General features: G+C 43.4%; 1 protein-coding gene across 5 annotated transcripts in view; it reads left to right on the forward strand.

The window, feature by feature from the left end:
- The first annotated feature begins 767 nt into the window (after positions 1-767).
- Positions 768-27,649, forward strand: part of PRUNE2 (prune homolog 2 with BCH domain) — a 260,162-nt gene continuing 233,280 nt past the window's right edge. For all 5 annotated transcript variants that reach the window (XM_035029016.1, XM_035029019.1, XM_035029018.1 and 2 more), the window contains exon 1: positions 768-1,036. In XM_035029016.1, coding sequence (XP_034884907.1) covers positions 1,001-1,036 — 36 coding nt within the window. In that variant the 5' untranslated portion in view covers positions 768-1,000. The remainder of the gene's footprint in view (positions 1,037-27,649) is intronic.

The raw sequence follows: 27,649 nt of genomic DNA on the forward strand, positions 1-27,649 counted from the left end.
TTTAATGTGCATAAAAATTATCTGAGGATCTTGTAGAAACACAGACCCTTATGCAGTAGGAAGGTTCTATGGCCCCAGCTCTCCCTGAGCAGGCACGTCAGGGAGCAGATGGGGACTGCAGAACGATAGAGCTATGCTTCAGCCCAGGGCCAACATAAGGGCAACTAGCCGGGGTGAGTTGCAGATGCCCGCTGCTGGGTGGGTGTGTTTTGAGGGTAAGGGGAAAGATGCGTCCTAGCACAACCGCCCAGCCTGCTCTGATGATTATTTTCCATCAAGGTCGTACTGCTTTTAGCTCAGCAATAACCCTCCCACCCCCAATCTAGCTGAGTGCATCCCTTGGCCAGGCCTGCAGACCTAGCTCATTAAGTGACCTCTGGAGCTCTCTGTAACGTGCCAGCCCGCCAGGGAGGCGCTGGCTGTGGAGGGGGCCTCTCCGGGGACCTCTTTTCCCTCTCTCCCTCTTCCCACCTCCCCTGGCGGATAGCGGCGGTGCCTGCGGCAGAGCCTCCCTATGCAGCAGCCCCTTGCACTTGGCTCGCACTTCTGGGCGCTGTCCATGGTTGCAGCATCTTTCGGCGCGCCACGTCAGGAGGCCGCCGCGGGGCCCTGCGATTGGCGGAGGAGCCCCTCGCCATCCCCCAACACCCCCGCCCTCGCGCCTGGGCTCCGAGCCCCGGCCCCGAGCCTCGGCCCCGCAGGCGCGTGCCAGTGCGCGCGCGGGGCGCGCCCTGGGGCTCCCGGGCGGCACACCCACTTTCCTTATTAGGGCAGAGTCAGACGCGCAGAGCCGGCGGCGGGGGCGCGAGGGTGGGGCGGGGAGCCCTGGGAGGCGACAGCCGAGGGCGCAGCCACAGCCTCAGCCGCCTCGGAGCGGCAGGAGGGAGCAGCGGTTGCTGCGCTCCGGCCGCCCAGTTTCCTAAGACCCCGCTCCTCTCCGCCGGCAGAGATCTTCCTCTGCGCCCCGCCGGTACCCCTAGTCCAAACCTCTCGCGAAGACATGGAAGAATTTTTGCAACGCGCCAAATCTAAACTGGTAAGTTGGAGGAGCAAGGCTGTGTGCGTGTGTGCGTGTGTGTGTGTGTGTGTGTATGCGCGCGCCTGTGTGTGTGTGTGTGTGTGTGTGCGTGCGTGCGCGCGCTAGCTGATGAAGAGGAAAGGGCATTGCAGCAGAGAAGGAAGAAACAACTTTGCCGCTTAGTTGTCAGGGTGTGCGGGCTATCCCCTGGAAAGAATCTCTGGAACTCTGGTCCTTAGAGCAGGCAGTCTGTCTCCAGAATCCTCCCCCGCAGGCAGACAAAGTGCTGAGCTGGGGGGTGGTCGGCCTGGCAGAAGTTGGGTCCTGTGTGTCCAGCTTTGGTTCCTTTGGCCTGAGGTTGGAGAGAGGTAGATCCAGCCAAACTGCAATTTGCTTCTGAAGGCTAGAGGGTTAATGGGTGTGGTGTTCCTTTCGAAAATGAGCCCAGCCTTCTGCTGATGCAGTACCTGTAAGTGTAAAGGGGAGGAAAAAGAATCTCTTAGAACTGTACTTTAGCTGGAGGTGGTAGCAAAGCGCAAGAAAGGAAGTTAGGGTGCTGGCTAGGAAGGATGTGTGGGGCAAACTCAACTCGCAGTTTACCCAAGCATCCCTCACAAAGAGCTTGCTCCAGTGCAGGAGTAAGGGATGTTCTAGTGTGAATCATGCGACTCCCGGTCCCTGTTCAGATCTGTAATTTGGGCAGAGGCAGAAGGGGAAAGCCCCAACTGTTGCTGATGATGTGGGGTTTGCCAGACTATTGTTCTCCTGGGAGGAGACCAGCATGTTGGTCTGGTACAATGTACCACTGTCCAAAGAGTGAATTGTGATTTTATTGTGTGTGTTGACAGTTGCTACATATTCTGAAACAAGGGATTCTAGCAGCTTCCTAATTCCAAACTGTTTTGGCTCTCCAGCAAAGCAGTAATAAACATAATGGAAATGTTTCTGTTTCAACACTTAGGGAAAAGCCTCTGCTCATTTAGAAGCAATATCTTTAATGAACAGTGAAAGTACCTTTCCTGGGCTTGGCATAGGAGGAAATGCATAATTTATGATGTCTTTAACCTTTAAACCTTCATAGAAGACAAAATACAGAGTCTGCATTAAGGTGACATCTTCATCACAAGGCAGGGTATTTGCAGGGTTATTACTGTAACGTATTTATGCTTGCACAACAAAGGGAGTGTAGACCCAAGTGTGATTCTTACAATGATTTAACTCTATCTTTTAAAAGATCATTAGAGTTGATTAATGCTAATGTATTTTGTTTTCTACCTTAAACCTTCCAGAGAGTCAAACATTTGTGGGGATTTCAAAATTGAGAAAGTTGGTGGTCATTTCTGTGTTTATTGATGACCCCCATATAGTTTTACTTGAGCACAGGAAGGGAAATAGTGATTTCAGAAATTGCGTGCCTTTCTGATTGTGTAAGTAAGTTCTCTGTTTTTTTACCTAATGATGAATGAGAAAGGGTCAAAAAGGAAAGTCGATCGTGCCAACTTATTTACTTATTTATTTATTTTGTGGGTGGGTGAAAATGAATGGCCATCATTGATACATGTAGATTTAGACTGCACCTGTGTTCCACTCCGGAAACATGTATTTTAACAATAAACATATAGATTGTGGGGTCTTATGTGAGCAAGAGATTTGCCTAATTTCTGAAGAACAATTGCTGGAATGGAAAAATTTCCTATTTCAGAGCAGTTGAAAGTAATGGGTAAGTTTATTTACTGAGTCCCTTCATTAGATGAGCAATTTGCTCTACATCATTAAAAAAAAAATAGGAAAAAGAAGTGGTTGTTTGAAATACTATTCCTAGTTTCCTGTGTTATCCAGAAGGACAATTACTGCTAATTTTGTTTTTTCTTGGAATAGGTTTCTTGTTAGAGATCACAGTTAGTCTTTCGTAGCCACAGAAAAGGTGTTTTGGTCAGTTTTGGTGTCATATTTCTCCTGACAAATGATATTTTCTAGGTAAATAAAATTTTTACTTAATTTGCAACATTAACTATAGTAGTAGATAACCTTTTGCTTTAGAGGGTAGATAATCTTTGTTTTGGAGCAAAAAGTAACTCCATTATTATGACATTCATTTGTGAGAAGTATATTCATAATAAATTAGTACTGTTTAAAAAAATCAGACTAATACTTTGGAAACCTTTTAAGGATAAGAAAATTATTCTGGCTTTCATTTAAGCCTGATTAGACCAGAATTAGATAGAAGTTAGGTGTTATGTTTAAGCTGTTTTCTTTCAGAAGTTAATATAGGCTTATCCGCATGATACCTTTGAAAAGTCTAGCTGGCAAGGTTTTTACCTACCTACTTGACTTCTTGCTTTGATACTCTGTAGTCATGATGTATATCTTTTAATAGTTTGGAGTAGTCAATGTCCTTTCCAAAGTCCTAACATAACCTCACCATCATTGGAACTAGCTAATTCCAGTAGACAAAAGAAATTTTAAATTGCAAAATGGAGTAACTCTTAGTCATGGATAAAATTTCCAGTGATCAAAACTTTGGAGAAAGTCTGCATCATTTTTCCTCCTCACTAGGAGCATTTATTATTCATCTGTCATTGTGAAGAGAGAAGCAGCTCTCCCATTCTAGACCAGGCCCTGGTGTGGATCAAAAATCTTTGAAGGGGAAGGGTTGTTTCTGGATTTTTATCAGGTAGTTTGGAGCTTATTTCTGTTGAAATTAGGGGAGCACACTGTCAATTCTTTTTCCTCCCAGTCTGCTCCTGCTGATCCTCAAGCTGAGGCAGATTCACTGACATAATCCCCACCCCCTTTCCCCTAGATCTCTCCTTCTAATACATACCCTTCCTTCCTGAGAATATGCTGTATTTATCAGAAATGGCAAAAGCAGACCCCAGTAGTGGCCTCAGTGGGATCCCTCCTGGCCCTCAAATGCTTCTCTAGGGGGCCTGCCTTCTACCTGGTCAGGACATGCTTGGGTGCCTAGATCTTCTTTATAAAACCCTTAGCTGATGGTGGAGGGCAGCAAGGGAGGTAGTCCCTTACTCCGAGCTTGGTCTCCCGAAATGGCACCTTCTTGACAAATATGGAATGACAAATAGGAAATTAACACAATGATTATTAAATAATCAAGACAGTAGAGTAAGCGGTATGAGAACAAGACCCCTGAGAGTGTAGAGATGCTAATCAAAGGGTGGGTGATGCTTTTTACCTGGGTGCATTTCCCGGATGTGAGCACTCAGCTATGTTTCTGGTTTGGACACCCACTGCTAGAACTGGAAATGAGAATAAAAACACATTTTCTTTTTCTCCTGCCAGTGCCCACCTGGCTTTTCTTCCACCTGCCTATTCAGAGCTGGAATAGGGACAGAGATCAAATCCTATAGTTCCAGGCTTGTCTTGAAGTTTTAGCTATGCTTTCCATTTTTAGTTTTGCCATTTCTATGGTGGTGTCTTATTCTTAATTGTACCATTTCTATTGTAAGAAAAATTGAGGGAGGGAGGGAATGAGGGTTCCCTGCCCACCCTATGCTGTGATTTGGGAAATGTCCTCCCCTTTCATAGTGGTCAGCTCAGAAAAGTATACAGGCCAAGACCACCTCATGGTGGCAGTAAATGGTCCAAGTTTCCATGAACTTTGGGGGGAAGAAATGAAATAAATGAAGCATCAGAGCCCCAGGGCTCTGGCTGGTGGGAAACTGAGGTCCCCACACTTGTCCACTGAGCCCCTCCCACTGCCTGGACCCCAACAGCTGATGCAATTCAAGCAGCTGCTAATGGGTGGGGGGGGTCGCTGCTGTCCCATGCTCTAAGATGTAGATCACTAGCCAGCCTTGGGTGTTGGGTGCGTTGGAGGAGTGTCAGCTGCTGCTGGAAGGATCCAGAGAACATCAATGTCGCAGGAATGCTGTTTTCAAAGAGAGGGTGGGGATCGGGTAGCCACTACAGTCTGAGGAATGCATCTGTCCCTTCTGCAGCGACAGCTGCAGGTGCAGAGCTCTGTTCTGTAGCGGGTAAGTCATCGCGTGGACTTGTGTAGAAGAAAACTTCCACGTGACCTCAATGTCAACTTAGACTCTGTGGTACGTGGCATAGGGACCCAGAAAGCACATTAGAATTGTAGAGGAGATGGGGTTTTTAAAAGAAAGAAAAACACAGCAGCCTGTCTGCAGAGTCATCATCTTCATTTGAAGTTGGAGGACTATATTCTTGATTCCTTTATAGGAAGAAAAGTTGGACTTGTCAATAAAAAGCGTCTTTAAGGTGAGTGTTGCCGATATTTGGAAAGGGCCACTGTGGTGAGGACTAGTAGTTTCGTTTGGGGAGCTGAGCTCATTCTGATCACAGACCACGGGATCAGCTCCCTCCCCATCATCAGTGAGGGTTGGTGCACTGGAGACTTTGCCAGAGCATTGGTGAGCAGGAGAGAGACTCAGGAATCCAAAGCGCTTCTATGAACGTGGTGCTTCCACCGCCCCCTCCCCCTTAGGAGAAAAGAGCCCTTGATTGCTTTAACCACGGAATCAGCTCCATTTCTCCCGGCTGGAGCTTTTAGACCAAGAGCTATGGATTATCCAGCCCCCCTGGGCGGCGGGGGGCAGGGAATGCTTCGGAGAAGAGTCAGAGTTTTTCAGTGTAAATCTCACAGGGGATTGGTCTGCCTCAAAGGTAAAGAATCGGTCACTGCCACTCAGATAGTACTTTGGGTCTTGGAGGACATGATTAGGTGAGCAAGGACACCGTTTAATTAGTGACTTCGGAATATTTGATGTTAACCGGGTAGAAAGGCGACAGCTTTGGTATAACCTGTTTATTTCTATTTGTAGCATTTATTTGGGCAGATAGTAACATTGTTTGGGGTTTGGTGTGCCAGTCTAGAGAGCTTTTGTAAGCAGTGGTGGCTTGGTGATGGAGGTATCGCTCTTCCTGTACATCCACTCCTCCCTGGAGTGCTAGCTGAGCAGAGACAAGGGTGAGGAAGAACTACCTGGGTCTGGGTGAAGGCTGCAAAGATGGAAAGAACATCTGGGGACCAGAGAGGTGAAGTGTATGGTTTCTTTTAAAAACCCCATCTCCTCTACAATTCTCCACTGATTCTGTTTGGACCCTGGGGTTTATGGGAGAGTCATAGAGTTTACAGTTATCTTTGAAAAGAAACTGGGGAGGGGCAGGACTGACATATTCAGGAGGCAGCATTCACATGGAGTTTGATATGACTGACACCCTCTGGGTTTGTGCAGTACACACCCTGCACAATCATACATGGCTTCCCCGCCCCAGGTCCCAGAGTAGCCTACTCAGAATCTCTGGCGATGTGCCAAATCCTTTTCTATCTGAGCCCTTTGGCTTTAGGCTTTGGTTTCCAGGGAAAGGTAACTTTTTTCTTAAGAGATCTTGGGAGGCAAACTGGGTACTAGATTGCTCTGAAAAATCCAACCATAAAGCCTGGGTTGGAGAAAATAAGCTGATAACACAGTCTTGGGTGTTTTTTTGTTTTGTTTTAGATTTTTTAAAAAATTTATTTGTCAGAGAGAGAGAGAGAGCACAAGCAGGGGGAGAGGCAGGTAGAGGGAGAAGCAGTCTCCCCGCTAAGCAAGGAGCCCCATGTGGGGCTCGATCCCAGTGCCCCGGGATCATGACCTGAGCCGAAGGCAGATGCTTACCTGACTGAGCCACCCAGGCATCCCTTTATTGAAATATTTCTGATTCATAAATATTTTAAATGTTTTTTAACCAGTCCTTATGGGAAAGAAAAACAAGGCCAACACTTAACTAGTTGAGCCATCCAGGTGTCCCTGGTCTTGGGTTTTTAATCTGACAAATGGGATAATGATACCCACTTTGCAGGTTTGTTGTAAAGCCAAAATACTATGTCTACAGTTCTCAGCACAGAACCTGAACAGTGGCTGCTTCCCTCGATTTGCCACAGCTGGTCATTCTCTGCAGTTCCTTATCTCACTGAATGGCATTATTATCCATCCAGTTTCTCCAACTGGAAACTTCCTTCTCCTCCACCCCGTTCCCACGCACCTTATCCCAGGCATCACCAAGTCATCGGGATGACTGCAAGGGTGGGCTCGCCACTCTCCGGTAAACCACTCTCCCAGGGCTGCCACGGAGATCATTGCGAAAGCTCCTTTTGCACCTCTGTAAACCTCAGGACCCTTCTAATGCTCTTAGGAAAGCAGATAGCACTTGTAACATGACGTTGGGATCTGACCCACGGTGCTGCTCAGCTTCCTTGGGCTTCTCCTCCTCCCTGGCATAGAAAACTCCTACCCTTTCTTCAGATGAGGTGACGAAGGGAAGTCTCCCCAAAGTACCTCTTCCCACTCCGCCTCCTTCACTTCATGAGCATAAGTTGGATTTTGGGGTAATGATTTTAGATCACTTACTGCAGCTTGTCATTATATCTCTATTGGGCATGTTTGTCTGGTTAATCAGAGTAAAAAACAGGTCTCTCTCTGTATGATTTTGTTCACCATTGTAGATCAGGGCCTGGTGCAATGCCTGATGTTTAGGAAGTTGTTTGTTTGTTTTGGCTGTTGTTAATCATGCCATATTATCGTTAATTAAGTACAAAGAGCCTTCCAATTATGTCACCTAGAGATTCTCTCACCCATTGCTCTGTTTGGCTGTTCTGTTTGGTGTGCCAGTGTCCACATTAATCTGAAGGGCATCGTTCACTTTGATGAGGCCAACAGGGCAGCAGATGGAACAAGCATCATGGGTCACCGGATGAGGGATTCCTTTTATGTGCACAAAGATCTTTCTCACTTTGTACAACTTGTACTTGGCCTCCTTGGGTGCAAAATGAAGAAGAGCAAAGCAACACTTGGTGCCATAGATCAGACAGAAATTCTCTTCCTTCTTGTTAGTGCTGATGACCTCCCTAAAACAGCAGAGTAGGCTAAGAGTTTGGCCCTTGCAATTAATCGTAATGAACTGCTGCATGCAGATTTCTTTCTTCATTTCTTGTCAGGGAGTACTTAAGTCTGTTCCTTAGAAAGAGATGAGGGAGGACGTTCTCTCAGCTTGTGGGGACCAGGAGGTGGACGAGGACCAAACACACTGGTCAGTTTTTCTTGCTTCCAATGCTTCAGTTGCTTCTTGGGACCATGAGCCATGCCTGTGCTAGACACAAAAAGAGCAAAGTGTTTTTAGAATGAATGAGGACATAAGGCAAGAGTCTTGCACAAATCATAACCCATTGTAGTGGCTCAGTGAAAATGAATAAGTGGATGGACAGGTGCAGACTCCTAGTGATCTGAATCTGAAGAAGGGCCAACAACAGTATGCACAAACCCAGGCTGGTTTACTAGAAGCAGGTGAGAAACATTAAGGTCAAGGAGTGCCATCCAGCACTTTGCAGAGTGTGTACTTCATACAAAATGTTACTGCAAACTAATGAGGCTAGTTTTTATGCACGACTGTTGGGAATCTGCAAATATTGGTTGAATTCAAGTGTGAATGGATCGGAGAGAGGCAAGGAAGGGAATCGGCCACTGAAAGCCTCTGCAAAACCACATTGGGTAGATCAGCAAATGGAGGTTATTAGTGCTGTAGATCCTCCGCTGTGTGGTTCAAAGACTAAAAATTACACTTCCCCAACCCAGCTACCACACCAAGTCCCCCCAGCCTATTCTGCTTCCTCTGGAGTAGTACTGGTAGCATGAGAGAGACTGGCAGGTAAGCTTTTCAGAGTCCTTGAGAGGAAAGGTGCAGCATTCCAGGCTAGTCTCGTTAGTATTTCTGTCCACCCCTGACGTGGCAGACCTCGTGCATGGGATCAACCCATGCATCGTCCTGAAGCAGACCCCTTGTCCGACCAGTGCACCGTTTGCGGTAGAGCATGATCATGGCCATCCACTTCATCGAACTCTCAGGGATGTGACCAGACTTTCCCAGGTGCTCTTACTAGCCTATGATGCAAGAGTCTTTTTGAAATGATGGTGTCCAGAAAAATTGCGTATCTTTGACTCCATGTATTTTCTGTTTCTTGCTTTGGCTGCCAGGAAGCTCAAAGCTATGTTGATGCTTACTCCTTAGCCTAGTATTTCTGTAGTAAGGTTTTCTTATTTTTACTGCTTAGTTTCTACCTTGTTACACTTATCCTAATGTGTGTGTTTTTTTGTTTTTTTGCTTAATTTGTATGTGTTTTTTTTTTTTTTATTACAAGCAGCTTATCCTTTTGGACCCTGGCAAGAATAAATAAATACATTTTACTATAATGCATGTGATCGTGAATGTGTTTTGACAACTGGTCTGGTGTAATTCAGGGTTTATCTACTTACATTTGGCAATCAGCTTTTTTTTGTGATGGCAAATATCATGTGGGGGCTTCAAAGCATGTAGCTGAAATGAGACATCAGTCAACACAATCAAAGCTGTATCTTTGTTCTCATCCTTAAGGACTGGTGCATTCCTTGGGAGTAGCAGTGATCACACATTCCTGTGCCTGAGCCCATAACCTGGAGCCCAGGGTGCAGCCCATAGTAGAAGTGGCCAGGCCTACATAGGAAGGTTTGGGAAGAATTTCATAGAGCATTTTGGATTTGAAGGAAGCTTGGAGATCCTTGTGTCTTCCTCATCACTTCTTTCTCCTAAGTGCAGTTTGGCATGGTGGCGGATGGTGTGCGCTCTGAAGCCAGATGCCTGATTTCAAAGCCTGACTTTGCCACTTTGATTTACTCGTCAGGCAACTTTAGTCACTTAGCCTCGCTGAGTCTCGGTTTTCTCATCTTTAAAATGAGAACAATATTAGCATGCCCCTCTTAGGGCTGTTGCAGGTGTGAATGTCCTAAGATGAGACACAGAGCTGAGTAATAAAGTAATAAAAACATGAAAGAGATCGCGGGTGGACAAGAGAGCCAGGAAGCCCTACTGACATTTCATAGACAATTCTTTTTTTTTAAATAATTTTTTTATTATGTTATGTTAGTCACCATACAGTACATCGTTACTTTTTTTTAATTTATTCAAGAGAAATTTATTGAACACTTACCAAATAAAAACATTCATCGAGCACTTGTATAGAACACAAAGATAAATAAGATACAGAAGTTAACCTTAAGGAATTTCTAGTTTATTAGGGGAACTAAGTAAGGGTTAAAATATTATTATTATTTTTTTATTCTTATGTTAATCCCCATACATTACATCATTAGTTTTAGATGAAGTGTTCCATGATTCATTGTTTGTGCACAACACCCAGTGCTCCATGCAGAATGTGCCCTCCTCAATACCCACCACCAGGCTAACCCATCCTCCCACCCCCCTCCCCTCTAGAACCCTGTTTGTTTTTCAGAGTCCATCGTCTCTCATGGTTCGTCTACCCCTCCGATTTCCCCCGCTTCATTCTTCTAAGTAAGGGTTAAAATAAATGATAATAATGATAGGCAATATTGAGAGGTATTGGTTTTGTATATTTTAATTATTTTCAAATATGTCCATACCAATTTAATATAATCTAAAGCCCTGGAAAACACTCTGAAATGTATTGCGTGCTAAATAAATGTGAAGAGTTATTATAGTTATAAATGGCTTTGTTGTCTCTGAAGAGATCCAGTACTGGAGCCACTACTTCAAGAGGCTTCTTCCTCCTAGATTTCTACAGTGCTCTAAAGACAGGAGGCAGGCAGTTTACAGAATCACCGTCTTGACCTGGCTGCACATTAGAATCACCTTCGGAGTTCTTTTTTTTTTCATTTAGTTTATTATGTTATGTTAGTCACCATACATTACATCATTAGTTTTTGATGTAGTGATCCCTGATTCATTGTTTGTGTATAACACCCAGTGCTCCATGCAATACGTGCCTTCCTTAATACCCATCACCGGGCTAACCCATCCTCCCACCCCCCCCACCCCTCTAGAATCCTCAGTTTGTTGTTCAGAGTCCATTGTCTCTCATGGTTCATCTCCCCCTCTGATTTCCCCCCCTTCATTTTTCCCCTCCACAATTTGACAGGTTTATAGGAGGGTTGGATGGTAAGTTCACTTTGACCCAAGAGAGGTTTATTTCTTTGTGGTGACTGTTTTATATTAAAAACCCTTGGGCGCCTGGGTGGCTCAGTTGGTTAAGCGACTGCCTTCGGCTCAGGTCATGATCCTGGAGTCCCGGGATCGAGTCCCGCATCGGGCTCCCTGCTTGGCAGGGAGTCTGCTTCTCCCTCTGACCCTCCTCCCTCTCATGCTCTCTGTCTCTCATTCTCTGTCTCAAATAAATAAATAAAATCTTTAAAAAAAAAAAAACCCTCGGACAACTGAGTCATCAGTGAATATTATTGAGAACTAGCTATGAGAAAAATCTGTGGCTTGGCTGTCTCTGATTTGGTTGGACAAGTTGGAAGACATTTCTCACTGTATACCCATGAGAAAGGCATATAAAAGATTGATAAACTAGTTGGAAAATTGGCGTGACTAGCTTTTACAGTGGTCAGAAATATTGCGGGAATTTAGTGAGTTTTTAATAAAGAGAATGCATTTCAAAAAAAGTTTGAAGTTGTCCCTTACTTACCATCCAGATTGTTGGCACAACACTTGGTTTTACAGATGTCTTCATAGCTGGTAATGTGTTGCTGGAGGTCTTAAGGATTACTTTGAGTGATTGACTGATGGATCGATCGTACAGTAGGTTGACTCATCCCAATGACACAGTTAGTGAGGAGAAGAGCTGGAGTCGAGCCACAGCTCCCAGTTGTGCCAAGCCCGCTTTTGGCTCTTGAGTCTGCCAGCTTAGCAGCGCCCCTGAAAACTGCTGGTTATCCTCAAGACACATGTAGGAGTGAAGGAAAGGGGAAGAAAGAAAGAAAGGAAGGAAGGTGGACGTGGAATTGGAAGGAACTAGGAGAAAAGAGAAGGAGAAAAGGGTTTTGGGGGGCGCCTGGGTGGCTCAGTTGGTTGAGCGACTGCCTTCGGCTCAGGTCATGATCCTGCAGTCCCGGGATCGAGTCCCACATCGGGCTCCCTGCTCGGCAGGGAGTCTGCTTCTCCCTCTGACCCTCCCCCTTCTCATGTGCTTGCTCTCTCTCATTCTCTCTCTCTCAAATAAATAAATAAAATCTTAAAAAAAAAAAGAAAGAAAAGGGTTTTGGGGGGGGCACAGGGAGAAGTGGTGAGGCATAGAACATCCTTCCAAAATGCAGTTGCAATGAGTTGCCGGCCCAGCACTTCCTGTTTCTGGAGTTCACTCATCTGGTGACATCAGCCAAACCTAAGTCTCCTGGAGGGTGGAATTATGCAAGAGCAGCTTTCCTTAAAGCAGCCAAAATTGATGATTAAAAACATATCTTTATGAATACATAAAGGAGATGTTTGTGTGCACACGCGTGCATACACACACAGAGGAGTGTTACCCAGCCATAAAATAGATGAGATTGTGCCATTTGCAACAACACGGATGCATCTAGAGGGTGTTATGCTAAGTGAAGTAGGTCAGGCTGAGAAAGACAAATATTGTATGATTTCACTCATGCGTGGGAACCAAAAAACAAAACAAGTGACTAAACAAACCAAAAGCAGAATCAAACTTGTAAATACGGAGAACAAACTGATGGCTGCCAGAGGGAAGGGGGTTGGAGGCATGGACAAAATGAGTGGAGGGGAGCGGGAGGCACAGGCTTCCAGCTATGGGGTGAATAAATCACGGGAATAAAAGACATAGCATAGGGTATATGGTCGGTGATACCGTAATAGTGTTGTATGGAGACAGACGGTAGCGTGTGATGAGCACAGCATAAGGCATAGAGTTGTCAAATCACCATGTTGTACACCTGCAACTAATGTAACATTGCGTGTCAACTATACTCAAATAAAGAAATTATAAAAAAAAAAAAAAGAAAACATATATTTAAAGTTAGTTCTTTCCTCACAGGAAAATCGCCCAAACTCTATCTCTGAGCCCATTTGTGTATTAACGTCTGTAAAACACTCAAGAGCAATGCTGGGACATAGGAAAGACTCACTAATGTTAGCTGTCATCATCATCATCATCATCATCTTCACCATCATCATCACTTAGTTTGTGCTTTGACAAAATATCCACAAGCTTGATTTTCTCAGAGCGCAGTGATGGAAGAAGAGGTTGCCCAAGATTGTAATTGCTGCTAACTTCCAGTGGAGGAATTGCACAAAGAAAACCCAAATCAAACAGAACCTATAAGAAGCCGGCCTAGGCTCTCCATAAGTGCCATTCCATCTGGGGTAGGGTAAATAGTTCTAAGTATCCACACAGTGTCTGTGGCCGCAACATCAGTGACATCAGGTACGTTGCTGATGTTCACAGTAACAACCCTGTATATCATCAAGGAGGAAAGATCAGTTAAGCTCAGTGTCCTGCTTAAGGAGAAAGGTGGAGCATGTAAGCAGTCTCAGAAAAATTTCTAATTCAGATAATTAAAAGAGAAAAAAAAGTAGAAAGGCATTGTCACGTGGAGGGCAAGCTTTGGTTGTCTGGAAAAGTTGCTTGCACGGGAGACCTCGTTCTTACAGGAAGCCAGATATGTGAAATGTCATGGTTTTTATAACAAGTGATCATGAGTCAGGAGGGAGGGCAATGGTGCTAAAAATGTGAGCCTGATGTGAGGAGGCAGAAATAGGCCTGTGGCATGTAGAAGATGCAAGAAGGCCCGCTCCCTGCTCCCATCCTGAGTCAAGAAATAATCTGGTTCTGGACTCCACAAAAAAGTTGCAGCAGGGCCCATGAGCCTGTAAAAAAGTTCCCTAAGAACAGCCTGAGAGGGAGGGACACCTGCTGATGGGTTTTCAATTATTTGAAATGTTTTTGTGAGAGAGTTCCCATTTGTAGAAACCATTTCTTTACCTTACTCAATAACAACAACAACAAAAACGAAAACCCAAAAACCAAAACAAAAATAAACCCCATGACTTTAGAATAAGTGGCTTGAAAAAAAAAAAAAAAGATGCCCATCAATTCAATAAGATCCAATTATTTTGTTGTGAAAATTATCTATCAGCTAATCAAAGGGTACGAAAGTGAAATGTGCATGCTTGCATCTTGCTCCCCAAAATGGAAAAGAAGAGCGAAGGCTGAAGTTCATTCTGAATGTAGAAGTGTCTTTGCTCGTCTTTGCACTCTTCATACTCATTTCCCCCCCCAGTGGCCGGTGGTGCTGGCCAGATTAGCACCTGGCTCTGGGAAGACAGAAGTGTCACGGCAGGTGCACAGATCAGCCGCTTCCCTGCCACGGGTATGTCTGAGAGGACACATGCCTGTCTGCTCCCCGGGAAGGCAGTGTCCCTGGGCCCTTCTCCAGGGAGACAAGGGGGCAAGTTGTTCATTGCCCCCAAACTCTCTGCTTCTTTCCTCCCCCATTTCTATTGAGAAATAATTGACATACATCACTATATACATTTAAGGCATACAGTATGATGGTTTGATTTACTATATTGTAAGGATTACCACGATAGGTTCAGTTAACGTTTGTTTTCTTTTATAGATACAATAAAAAGAAAAGAAAGAATAAAAGAATAAAGGGGGAAAATTTCTCCTTGTGATGAGAACTCTTAGGATTTACTCTCTTAATGACTTTCCTATATATGGTATGGCAATGTTCGCTGTAGTCATCATGTTGTACATTATTACATCTCTGCTGCTTTAATACTTTCATCCTCCCCCTGGCCCTTAGCAGCCTCGCTTGGTTTGTGTTGGGTATCTCCTGATTGAAATACCAGGTAGGATTTTCTCTCCCTCTGGCAGCTACCATAAAAATGGACTCACAGAGCCACTGCCTTGTGGAGAGCTGGATTCTTTCAGGGAAAGGTGAACAGCAGTTCAACTGATTTTTGTGGATTAATACAAGCTTAAACTTTGATTCAGATTTTGTTTTATCTTTTGAGTATTTACCAAGCTCACTGGGGGAACTTCTTTGGTTTTCTTTCTTTTCTTTTTTATTCAAAAGATTTTATTTATTTTTTTTGGCACAGAGAGAGAGAGCGCACGTACAAGCAGGGGGAGAAGCAGAGGGAGAGGGAGAAGCAGGCTCCCCACTGAGCAGGGAGCCTGATGAGGGACTCGATACCAGGACCCCGGGATCATGACCTGAGCCGAAGGCAGACGCTTAACCGACCGAACCACCCAGACGCCTTGGTTTTTTTTCCTTTAAAATTGTAAGCAGGGACGCCTGGGTGGCTCAGTCGGTTAAGCCTCTGCCTTTGGCTCAGTTCATGATCCCGGGGTCCTGGGATCAAGTCCCACATTGGGCTCCTTGCTCAGCAAGGAGCCTGCTTCTCCCTCTGCCTGCCTCTGTCTCTCTCTCTCTTTGATAAATAAATAAAAATCTTGAAAAAATAAAATAAAATTGTAAGCAAATGAAAGCATGGTCTTAGGAAATGCATACAGGTCATAAGACAAGATAAATGGGAGGGAGAATTTCATTCTCTAGCTGAATATTTCTTCTATTATTTAATTGTGAATTTGCTTTGTAAGACCCTAACATAATAAAGCCATGCACAGAGCAAAGCAACTTCATTGGTCTGTAACTGATCATGTGCTTGCCACTTGGCTGATAATATCGCTGGACTGTGGCCTGAAGCTCCCTCCAGCTATCTTGGCTCCACTCTAAAAAAATCCAGACATAAACTCACTGTGGTGGATACAGATGAAAATGCTATCCCAGAACTGGCTTTTAAAACACTTTGAAAAATTCATTAGCCTTCCAACGTATTAGGTCACTCTGAGCCTTATGGGGGGACAAGCATATTTCTCACTTCTGTGGAATTATTTCATGCCAAAGTAGCCTTCTGACCAAGCATGACATTGCTGTAAAAACCACTTCACAGTGGTAGGGTTTCAGATGCCATCATTTACATAGCTTTGATGAATCTCGTAAACACTGAGCCATGCTTATTACTACTGGCCCCTTCGTTGGACTTTTGCTTTCAGCACGATTTATATTCAGCCACTCTGATCGCTATGTCACACTGGACATACCCTGACCCGACACTTCAGGGAGTGGTGTGGAAACAGGCATCAGCATTCCATGTGTTTAGCCACAGTCTTTTGTTAGTGATTTCTTGCTTGGAAACTGTGAATTATTTTGATCACAGACCTTTGCATGTGAAACTACTGTGGAAGCATAGATCTTTAACACTGAAACAGATGACTTTAGACTTTGTCTATTTCAGCTTCCTGGTATTAAGTGTCAGGTTTCAACACTTTTAAATGTTAAAGCAAATTTGAGAAATAGAGGAAAGCTAAAAAATGAACCATAAACATTAAAAGAAATAAAAACTAAAAATGAAAATTACCCACTTTTTTTTAAGGGTGGGGGGAGAGGGGCAGAGGGAAAGGCAGAGAGAGAATCTCAAGCAGGCTCCATGCCCAGTACAGAGCCCGCCCGACACAGGGCTCGATCTCACAACCCTGAGATCATGACCTGAGCCGAAATCAAGAGTCAGGCTCTCAACTGACTGAGTCACCCAGGCATCCTGAAAATTACCCACTTTCATTCCAGCGTGACTGTTGGCAAATTTTGGTAAGTAGTTTTCTTAGTCTTTCTTTTTTGTGCGTAGGATCAGGATATTCATACATTTCAGTACCCTGATTTTTATTTTATTTAACATTATTCATTAACTGTTTCCCTATGTTATTGAATTATATTCCAAATCAGCATTTTAAATCATAGCATACAGTGTAATAAGGAAGATATATGATGGTTAAACATTTTGATCCCCTCCTATTTTTTTGCTATTGTTAATTACACTGTAACAAACATCTCTGTTGCTAAAATCTTTTTATCTTGTGTAGAATAATGTCCTTAAAATAGCTTTTCAAAAATGTAATTATTGGAGCAAAATATACAAATATTCTTTTTTTTTAAAGATACAGATGGCCTTAAGTGTTTTGATAAATCTTTCCAAATTGATTTCTGGATGAAATCCACCACATTTCAAGACCCAGGGAGGTTCAGAAAGGTTAACTTGTTCCATAGAACATTGTAACAGAGTCAAGCATACATTTCAGGTCTCTTGACACATAGGTCTGTGCTCCTGACAAATTTGAGAGGCAGTATAATATAGCAGGAAGAGTACATGCTAATTTTAAAAATATGGATGTAGTCCCAGATGGGCTCTGCGCTCAGTGGAGAGTCTGCTTGTCCTTCCCCCTGGGCCCCTCCCCCAACTTGTGCACGTGCAATCTCTCTCAAAAAAATATGGATCTGAGCAAATAATCTGAAACTGCCTTGCTGCTAAATTAAGATGATCATAACACAAATTATACCACACCAGTTACAGCTCTTATTTGAAATCATGAAGTAGAATCTGACCAGAGAGCCACTTCCTCTTTTTTTTTCCCCCCACTTCCTCTTTTTCAAAAGGATTGAGCTTTATGATGCAGTCAGCAGTACTGTTCACTAGTTGCCTAGTGTGGTCGTTGAAGACATGGTATTGCACTTCATAACTTCTTTCACCTACGTGGTCTCACTCGGTCAACCTTGGATAGGACGTATGTTATTATACCTACATCACAGATGAGAAGAACAAGGCCAGAGAGGTGAAACCCAGCCTCGTCCAAGCACATGCAGACAGCAAGTGGCAACACTGGGTGTGAAGAATCTGTGTCTTCTGATTCCTCAGCCCTTGCTTCCAGTGGTATCTGTATGAACTAAAAATTGGTTCGCACTTTTTAGATACTTTAAAGTTTAAAGTTCTCATTGAGAGTTTAAAGTTCTCATTGAGAGTTTGATGGTTTGGATTCATCTCCATGAAAGAAAATGGCCCAGTAAAACTACAGGCACTTTTCCAAGTGGGGAATGTGTGATGGGTTCTGATGAACAGTTTGCAAGTGTGAGATGAATGGATGTGTCATTGGTAGAAACATGCTGAGCTCCACAGGTGCTGTGACACCAAGTGTCATCAGTGATGGGAAGGACGTACCCAAGAGGTGGGTCTTTGGAGGGCCTGTGGGCATCATCCCATGTACTGTAATGGGGCAACAGGTGACTGGATGCTGCTTGTGTTGACTCCAGCTCAGAGTTCTAGGTAATGAGGGGAAGAAAGTTTAACTGCCTGTAACACGAGATCTTTCCCTGCAACAAAAGAGGTGTAATTCTGTCAAATTCTCTCTCTCTTTCACTCTTCATCCCCTCACCCTATTCCTACTATTTCCCTATTTGGATCATATTTATTAACTGGCTAAAGACTTAAGTGCCTCCCACATTGATGCGATAGGGAGTAATTTTAGCATAGTGCAGTTTAATGCTGTATAAGCTGAATTCTTCTCTTTCAAGACGACTCTCACTAAGAAACACATATATTTCTGGACCAGCATTTTGTATAGCCATGGCATGACGAAGACCACATGATTACTAAGTTCGGTGTTCACAGAGGTGAAGATGCATCGGACACATTTGTCTATGGTTAGAGGTCCCGGGTGGCCTGTGTTTTTTGATCTTCTTTCTGAAAGAAGAAGAATTCAATTCACACTGGGGAAAAAGTGAAACAGCCATACATTACTGGAAGGAAATTTAAGGGGATGGAGCTCAAGGTTAGTCTGGGCTTGAAATTCTGTATTAATAAAAATTTCGGGTGTACTGACACCAGCTGTCCTGAACCTAACATGATTTTTTTTTTTTTTTTAGTGAGAAATCTATTGTCTACAGATGATTTGTATACAGTACAGTAATTCCTTTATAGATGTCGTGTTGGGAAGCTTTAAAATATGCTGAGGGAAATATACTTGGGATGATATTTTCTTGTAAGTGCTGGGATGGGAATGAAAATCAGTGACTCTGAGAGACTTAGCTGTGTAGTTGTTAAATCATGCACATCTGCTAAATAATTAGCATGCTGTGGGGCAGGAGGTTCTGGAAGTAAATCCTCTTGTGCCACAACTCCTAGCTATCCAACTCCTTTCTGAGTACACGTCTGCTTTTTTAAAAGACAAAGAACAGAGACCATGGAGGACCAAATAGGAACATTCAAGTTAAGCTGATGTCTTGCCATGACCAATATCCCTGACTGGGCCTTCTCTCTGCCTCAGTTTTCTCAATACATCTTTATCCTGCTTCTTACCCCCTGGTCACTTAACTGTTAGCAAAACCTGCCCTTGGCCAGAAAGCAAGGGTATAGTTTACATATTTTACTTCATGTGACTTTCACAGCAATTCTCTGAGACAGGCATTACTATGCCTAATGCATAGAGGGGGAAACTGAGGCTCAGAAAAATCAAGTGATTTGCTGTAGGTCACATAAGTAATGTATGTTAGAGCTAAATTTCTGGTAGTCTCTACCTCAGAGCCTCAACTTGTATTTTCATTGCAACACACCTCAGGGGGCACAATAGAGCGACTTTAAGAAGGAGTGGGCATGATAGCAGCAGTTCTTAAACTTTCATGTGCACAGGACGTGGGGATCCTTTTAAGGTGCAGATTCTGATTCAGTGCCCTGTAGGGTAGGGGGACCTGGAAGCCTGTCCTTCTAACATGTTCTTAGGTGATGCTGATGCTGCTGGCCCCAGACCACAGTTTGAGTAGGGAGGGTCCAGAGTGCAAGGCTGGGGCGGAAGAGGGCCCTGTTCGGGGCCCCTCTCAGGGGGCAATGGAACTGAAATGGAGCTGCCCCCAACTGTAATGGGGTGTTTCCCACAGAGGAGGTGCTGCCTCCCTGCACTTTCCTTCAGGTAACAGTGCAGTCCCACCAAAATGTGACAGAGATGCGTGTTGAGCTGGTGCACTGACTCCTAAGATGTTAAAAATCTAAGGCGAAGACTGGCACAAAAACAGACACATAGACCAATGGAACGGAATAGAGAGCCCGGAAATGGACCCTCAACTCTGTGGTCAACTCATCTTCGACAAAGCAGGAAAGAATGTCCAATGGAAAAAAGACAGTCTCTTCAACAAATGGTGTTGGGAAAATTGGACAGCCACATGCAGAAGAATGAAACTGGACCATTTCCTTACACCACACACAAAAATAGACTCAAAATGGATGAAAGACTTAAATGTGAGACAGGAGTCCATCAAAATCCTAAAGGAGAACACAGGCAGCAACCTCTTCGACCTCAGCCCCAGCAACTTCTTCCTAGAAACATCACCAAAGGCAAGGGAAGCAAGGGCAAAAATGAACTACTGGGACTTCATCAAGATAAAAAGCTTCTGCACGGCAAAGGAAACAGTCAACAAAACTAAAAGGCAACTACGGAATGGGAGAAGATATTTGCAAATGACATAACAGATAAAGGTCTTGTATCCAAGATCGATAAAGAAATTATCAAACTCAACCCCCAAAAAACAAATAATTCAGAAAAGAAATGGACAGAAGACATGAACAGACACTTCTCCAAAGAAGACATATGAATGGTCAACAGACACATGAAAAAAATGCTCCACATCACTTGGCATCAGGGAAATACAAATCAAAACCACAATGAGATACCATCTTACACCTGTTAGAATGGCTAAAATTAACAAGACAGGGAACAACAAATGTTGGCGAGAATATGGAGAAAGGGGAACCCTCTTACACTGTTGGTGGGAATGCAAGCTGGTGCAGCCACTCTGGAAAACAGTATGGAGGTTCCTCAAAAAGTTGAAAATAGAGCTACCATATGATCCAGCAATTGCACTACTGGGTATTTACCCCAAAGATACAGATGTAGTGAAAATAAGGAGCACCTGCACCCCAATGTTCATAGCAGCAATGTCCACAATAACCAAACTGTGGAAGGAGCCGAGATGTCCTTCAACAGATGAATGGATAAAGAAGATGTGGTTCATATATACAATGGAATATTACTCAGCCATCAGAAAGGATGAATACCCACCATTTACATCGAAGTGGATGGAACTGGAGGGTATTATGCTGAGTGAAATAAGTCAATCAGAGAAAGACAATGATCATACGGTTTCACTCATATGTGGAATATAAGAAATAGCGCAGAGGATCATAGGGGAAGGGAAGGAAAACTGAATGGGAAGAAATCAGAGAGGGAGACAAACCATGAGAGACTCTTGACTCCAGGAAACAAACTGAGGGTTGTGGAAAGGGAGGTAGGTGGGGGGATGGGATAACTGGTTGATGGGCATTAAGGAGGGCACATGATGTGATGAACACTGGGTATTATACGCAACTAATGAATCATTGAACACTACACTGAAAACTAATAATGTACCATACGTTGGCCAATTGAATTTAAAGAAAAAAAGAGAGAAAAAAAATCTAAGGCGAAGAAAGCAGTCTTTAGTGTTCCTATTACAGATGGCAGAAGAATTGGTCTGGGAGAAAAAAGAATCCTTCTGCAGTCACACCACAAAGACAGCCATTGGTTCTAATAACTCTTAAGACAGGCTGTGCACGTAATGCCCATTTCTAATATGTGTTGCTGTTAAAATGATCTAATATTCCTTATGCTTTGCCCATACGAAACACTGGAGCCTCATGGTGCGGCTTCACAGGGCCTAGCAGAGATGGAGGGGACCACGAATAAATACGTTACTGGGCTTTAGGGAGGGAGGAGGAGGAGGAGAGACCTGAAGGAAATGGCAGTGTCTTAGGGATTGCAGGGTGCTCACCAGGTCCTTTGAATTATTTCAGGAAGAAAGCATGTTTGTGGCTCTTTCCCCAAGGACTTGCTGCAGGGAAACAATATTTGAATCGAACTTTTTTCTCTATTAGGACAAAACCATTCACAGTTCCCCTCACCACTGTCTCTTTGTCTAAATTATTTTTTAATGTTTCTTGTCTTTATTTGATATCATCTTTCAGGCAGTCCTTTGGCATCTGGATGCTGATTTGCTTTCTGTTTCACTGCTGCCCCCCCTCCCCACTGTTGTTGTGAACATTTGTAAAGGATGCTTTGCTACTGACGGTGTTCCTTTATTATTTATGCCTTTCCTCTTTTGTTGATGGCTTTTGCTTAGTCACTCTGCTTCTCTAATGTGTTCTTTGTTCACACTATTTCCTACAGCCCCTTTGCCCTTGTCCAGTTCCTTTATCCTTAATAAAGAATTCTGTTTCCCTCAATACAGTGGGGAGCCCAGACTGGCTTGCGGAACCTCATGGAGTTTGGGGATACTCGGTGGCATCTTCGAGTGTTTAGGGTCATTTTTAGGTCCCGTTTTGTCTCAGTCACCTTTCACTAGGTTATGCTCCTGTAGCAAAAATCCCCAGTGTCGGGTGCCTGGGTGGCTCAGTTGGTTAAGCGACTGCCTTCGGCTCAGGTCGTGATCCTGGAGTCCCGGGATCGAGTCCCGCATCGGGCTCCCTGCTCGGCGGGGAGTCTGCTTCTCCCTCTGCCCCTCCTCCCTCTCGTGCTCTCTGTCTCTCATTCTCTCTCTAACAAATAAATAAATAAAATCTTAAAAAAAAAAAAAATCCCCAGTGTCGGTGGCTTTCAATGACAAAGGTGTAGTTCTCACTCGTGTTACAAGTTGCTGAGGGTGAGCCGTCCTCATTCTGGGATGCAGGCTAAAGGAGCAACAACTACCGGGGATAGGCTGCTCTTGCAGCAGAAGAAAGGAGTAAGAAAGCTGGCAGGATCCAACAGTGGTTCTTAGAGCTTCTGCTTGGAGCTGGAATAAGCCGCTTGCCTGTCAGCAGCCAAAGCAAGTCACTTGGCCAAGCCCATTGATCATGGAGCAGGAAGTACACTCCACCCATAGGCAGGTAGTGCAAGTTCCATGGCATTGGGTGGGGACACATCCTTATGCTTCTATAGGAAGGAAAGCTAGTGATTAGGCATAACATTGCAGTTTACTACATGCTCTAAAGTTAAAATTCATCCTGTCAGGTGAACACTGGACAGAACACTTACATTCTATAAATGGTCATATCAAAGGGTAGATATTCACCCAATAAAAACTTTAAGAATCCTGAAATTCTTTGGCAGTTTTTAATATTATTAACCAGTGCAAATCTCTGCTAGCTATTTAGTCATCTCCTATGCCTTCAGATGAGGCTTGGGCAGGGGACATCTCCATGGCCACATTTGGGATAACTTTACGCTGCATCTGTGTCCCAAGTTTAGGATTTGGGGAAGCTGGCTGAACTCCTTTAGATCACCAGCGAAGCATTTATGGAACAAGACTGCCTTGCAAAATCCTTTAAATTTTCTGTGTCTCAGTTTCTTTCATATATAAATGGGGAATAACAATAGATATCCCCTTGAAGGGGGTCTTGAGGATTACATTAGGCAATAGAAGTAGAACTCTTAGAACTTTGTGATACGTATAAATATTTGAGTGTTTGCTTTGATGGTGATGATGATGATGATGATGATGATGATGATTACTTCTCCTACTTTGGTATCTGAACCCCTGTAAAACATATGGGGGATTCCAAAACTACCAATTTTAGAGCTGACAGACAATCAGACTTATGTTTCTGAGTTTAAGATTTACTTATAAATAAATAAAATAAAAATCAACACAAAAGTAGGGGCTTAAATTCCTAGCCTCCTGATAAGACTAGCAGTAATTTCTCTTGGAGAAATTAATCTCTAGGTCGAGTGTTCTCACCTTGTAGTTCTTGTGTGGAGTGAAAGTCCTTTAATTGTTATATGAAGTCCTCGGTTTATTTGGTGACCACAGTGCACCTGGGGCTGTGTGAGAGGGACAGGCTGCTGGGAAATTCCAGACAAGGGCAGAGAGGAGAGCCATAGGACTTGTGTCTGGAAGTCAATGGCTTGGCCCTCCAGGACTGGTCTTGGGGGAAATGGGTAGACGTATGCAGGTTAGTGTGCATGGGGAGTTTGCTAGGGAAGATAATGAGGCTTCTGGCCTGGATGGCTGCCTTTGTCTCGTGTTCCATCAGCTCAGCCTGAGCAACCTCAACATGAAAGGAAAGGAACGAGGGTCCTGGAGTCTGAATGTCAAATTCAGCAACTTCTCAGCTGTGTGAACTTGGGTATGCTTCTTAACCTCTTTGAGCCTTGGTTTACTCATAAATGTAGTATTATTTAATATTTATCTAGCCATGTGTAAGAGCATATATTCTTTAAATATTCACAGAATAATTGTATGTCCACAATAACCCTGTTTGGTAGGTATAATTATACCCATTTTGCACACGGGGAAACTGAAGTAGGGAAGGTAAGTAGCTGGCCCGCACTCACACAGGTAGGAAGGGGAAGAGCCAAGTTTCAAGCCCAAGCAGTCTAGCTCCCAAAGCTACATTCATATCCACCATGCTTTCATGGCCTCTTGGTGCAGTAAGAACTTTGCCTGGGGTTGCTGCTGGAAAGTCAATCTGTTTACCTCTTCCAAATCCTGCTCCACTGCCTGATGCAGTAAGTAGGTGGTCGATAAGCATGTATGGCTATTTCTCCTCTCCTCTTCCTTTCAGCTGTCCTGGTAGACCCCAGGAAGTAGGATTAGTGGGTGCCCAGGAATGGGATGGGAGATCATCAGCCTGAATCTTCCCTGGGAAGGGCTTCTCACAACTCTCAAATGTACCTTGTATTTCAAAGTCCTGCTTCTGTCCTATTTACTGTGTAAAGCTTTCTTCCGCTGCTCTGGCCTTTACCACACCAAGCTGGAGGATATGACGTCATCTTGTAAGGCAAGCTCCAAACGGAAAAGAAGGATGGCACCGTTCAGTGTGTGCTTCCCAGCCCACCGTTATAGCCCCACATGGAAACCTTTCACTCCATTCACACATGGATGATGTGTTTTATATGTATTTTTAATTGGCTTTGGGCGTCATCTACCTTTAAAAAGTCATTTATTTATTTTGCCTTTTTCTCAGCATCAAAAGGGCGACTTCCCCTCTCCTTCCCTTGGGGTAAATAACCACTAAGCCAAAAGCTGTGGAGGGCAGCAGCGATGAAGATTTTAAATACGAGATAAAGCACTGCAAGGATTATTTCCTCAATTCTGTCTCCTCCTACTGGTGATTTGGTTCCAATTTTCTCTGTGCCTAGGGCATGTTCCAGAGGTAGAATTTAGTAGTGGAAAAAGGAATGGCTACAGGGAACACCGAGGCCTGGATTATAGTACTTTTTCCCTTCCATATGGGAGCAGTGTGACCTCGGCACATCCCTGACCCGTTCTGAGCTTCTGTTTCTTCACTTGCAAAATGGGGAGTTAGTTCAGCTGTTCAAACCAGGGACTCCTAGCACTTCAAGATCTTCCAAGGCGGAGATCCATTTCAGTATTTCAAAACTAATAATGCCATTAAATGGTCAATAAAAATTTTCAAGACATGGAGTCCACAGAGGAAAGAGAAAATGAGAGATCTTTGGTGGCAGGAGGTTGGGGAATACGAATTGGTTCTTATTTATTATTATTTATTATTTACTTATTTATTTTCCTTATAGTGCAATCCACATAATTGGGCAAATCGTTCGTTATCTTCAAGCCTCAGATTCTTCATCTGTGAAGGGGGTACAATTTAGAATTTATCTCAGGGAATTCAGAAAGTTTCTGTGAAGCTTCAATGAGATAGTACTTACAAAGCACTTAGCCAATGGCAGTCAATAAATTGTGATTTTTTTCTTAGTTCCTCAGTGTGGATTCAGAATTATCCAAGAGGGTATTTTAGATCAAACTAGCCACCACTAGATTATATCATAAATATCCTTAACTCTTGGGTAGACCTGTGTTCTTTGGGGTTGTGGTGAACTCAAGGATGGACCAGTTAATTTCCGCTTTCTGGGGGACTATAACCCACGTGTGCTTTGTGCAAGCCCTTCAGCTGGATATGCCATCAACTGGAACATCTAGGCACAGTCAGAGTAGGCGAGGAGGGAGAGGAGAGAAGAGCAAAGGAAGTATATGGAGGCCAAAGTTCCTGGAGCAGAGTGGCCTGCCTGGTACATGCTGTTTATAGCATACATACTGTCAGTGATCATCGCTACCATTTAACCAGGACTTACTATGTGCCAGGCCCTGTGCTGAGTATTTCACAGACACTATCTCTTTTAACTTTCTCAGCCACACTACAAGTTCTTTTATCTATTGGCCAAAGCAAGTTACATGGCCAGTCCAGATTCACTGGGTGGAGAAATACACTCACCCCTTCTCTTGATGGGAGGAACTGCAATGTGTCATTGTAGGTGCATGGATAAAGGGAGGGACCATGCTTGCAATCAGTTTGCAACAGTCTCTGTAGTATAAATAGTACAGAAGATCACCTGTTTCCCTGGGGTATCTTCTGTGCTCAAGAAAAGGGAAATCAGTTTCCAAGTGCCTCCTAGCATCTTGAGTTCCTTTCATTACAGATAGAGTCCAAGAGGCAAATTAACTAAAATGTCCAATTATTTGATATACTCAGGAGTCATACTGCAACTATGTGGGGAATTTTCTGTTTTCTGATTTTCTTGGGTTCTTGTATTTAAAACAAGCCCCCAGCTAAGAATGTCACTTATCTGTAATCTCAAATCTCTGCCAAGTGCTATGTGGTTAATGTGGTACCCAAAGCTACAAATATTTCTACTAGCCTTTCCAAGGAGAAGAGAGTGAGTCATGAATCTTAACTTCTAAAAGTAAGCAAGACCACAGGGTATTGATTCATGAAAAGGATTGGTCAGGGCTGAACAGTGTTATTCAAAAGGTGAGATGATTTGTGTTATAGGAAGCAAGATGATAAAATGTACATCCTTGGATGACTTGAGGTGATTCACTGATTATTTTTCTATTTGCAAGTGACATTGACTTTCCATATTTAGTCATAATAATACATTTTTCTTTTGAAATTTGCTTAAATAAAAAATGGAGTCAATTAAAATGTAAGCCAACAATAGAGCTGCTCTATGGATAGGAAAAAAAGTTTTAAAGGTGATATGTAAAATTATTCCTGGCAAATGGAACCATGTGTACAAAAGCATGGAGAGGCAATCCCTTGTTCAAAGTAAGACAGCTGAGGCCAGAAAGAGGAAGTCAGTTTCTGAAATTATCATATCTGATAAGGAACAGTATATGGGTTCTGACCCAGATCTCCTGTCTCAAAATTCATTTCTCCCCCACTATATTAAATTCCCATTCCTTCTAAATCAACAACCTTAAATAAACAAAAATTACTTATGTGTGCAAATACATTTTATTAGGAAATGTTACAAAATGAATAATATTTTCCACCATTTACATTAAGCACTTTTTATAAACTTGGCGATGAGAATAGTGATGATAATCATCATACATCGACTAACATTCACCTCAGTATTGGCAGGGGGATTACTTCATAATTTTTTTTGTAGCTTCATGCTATAAACAGAAATACGTTTGTGCACAGTTGAAGTCTGTAATACACAAATACTGGGGCAGATATTACCTTATAAACACATACTTGTGTATCTGTATCAGGTGAGAGTAAGATTTTCTAATTGGAGATCATATGTGTACCTTTAAAAGAATATGTGAGGGGGCGCCTGGGTGGCTCAGTCGTTAAGCGTCCGCCATCAGCTTAGGTCATGATCTCAGGGTCCTGGGATTGAGCCCCGCATCGGGCTCCCTGCTCCGCGGGAAGCCTGCTTCTCCCTCTCCCTCTGCCCCTGGTTGTGTTCCCTCTCTCACTGTCTCTCTCTCTCTCTCTCTGTTAAATAAATAAAATCTTAAAAAAAAAGAACAAACTATAAATGAAAACTCTTTTTATTTATTTTTTTAAAGATTTTATTTGAAAACTCTTTTTATAAAATAGTTTAGAACAGGTTAATAAGTTCTGAATACAAATTCTGCTTTAAATATACTT

The sequence above is a fragment of the Mirounga leonina genome, unplaced genomic scaffold (assembly GCF_011800145.1).
Source record: "Mirounga leonina isolate KUSES-001 unplaced genomic scaffold, KU_Mleo_1.0 Mir_224, whole genome shotgun sequence".
In the NCBI taxonomy this organism is placed as follows: Eukaryota; Metazoa; Chordata; class Mammalia; order Carnivora; family Phocidae; genus Mirounga; species Mirounga leonina.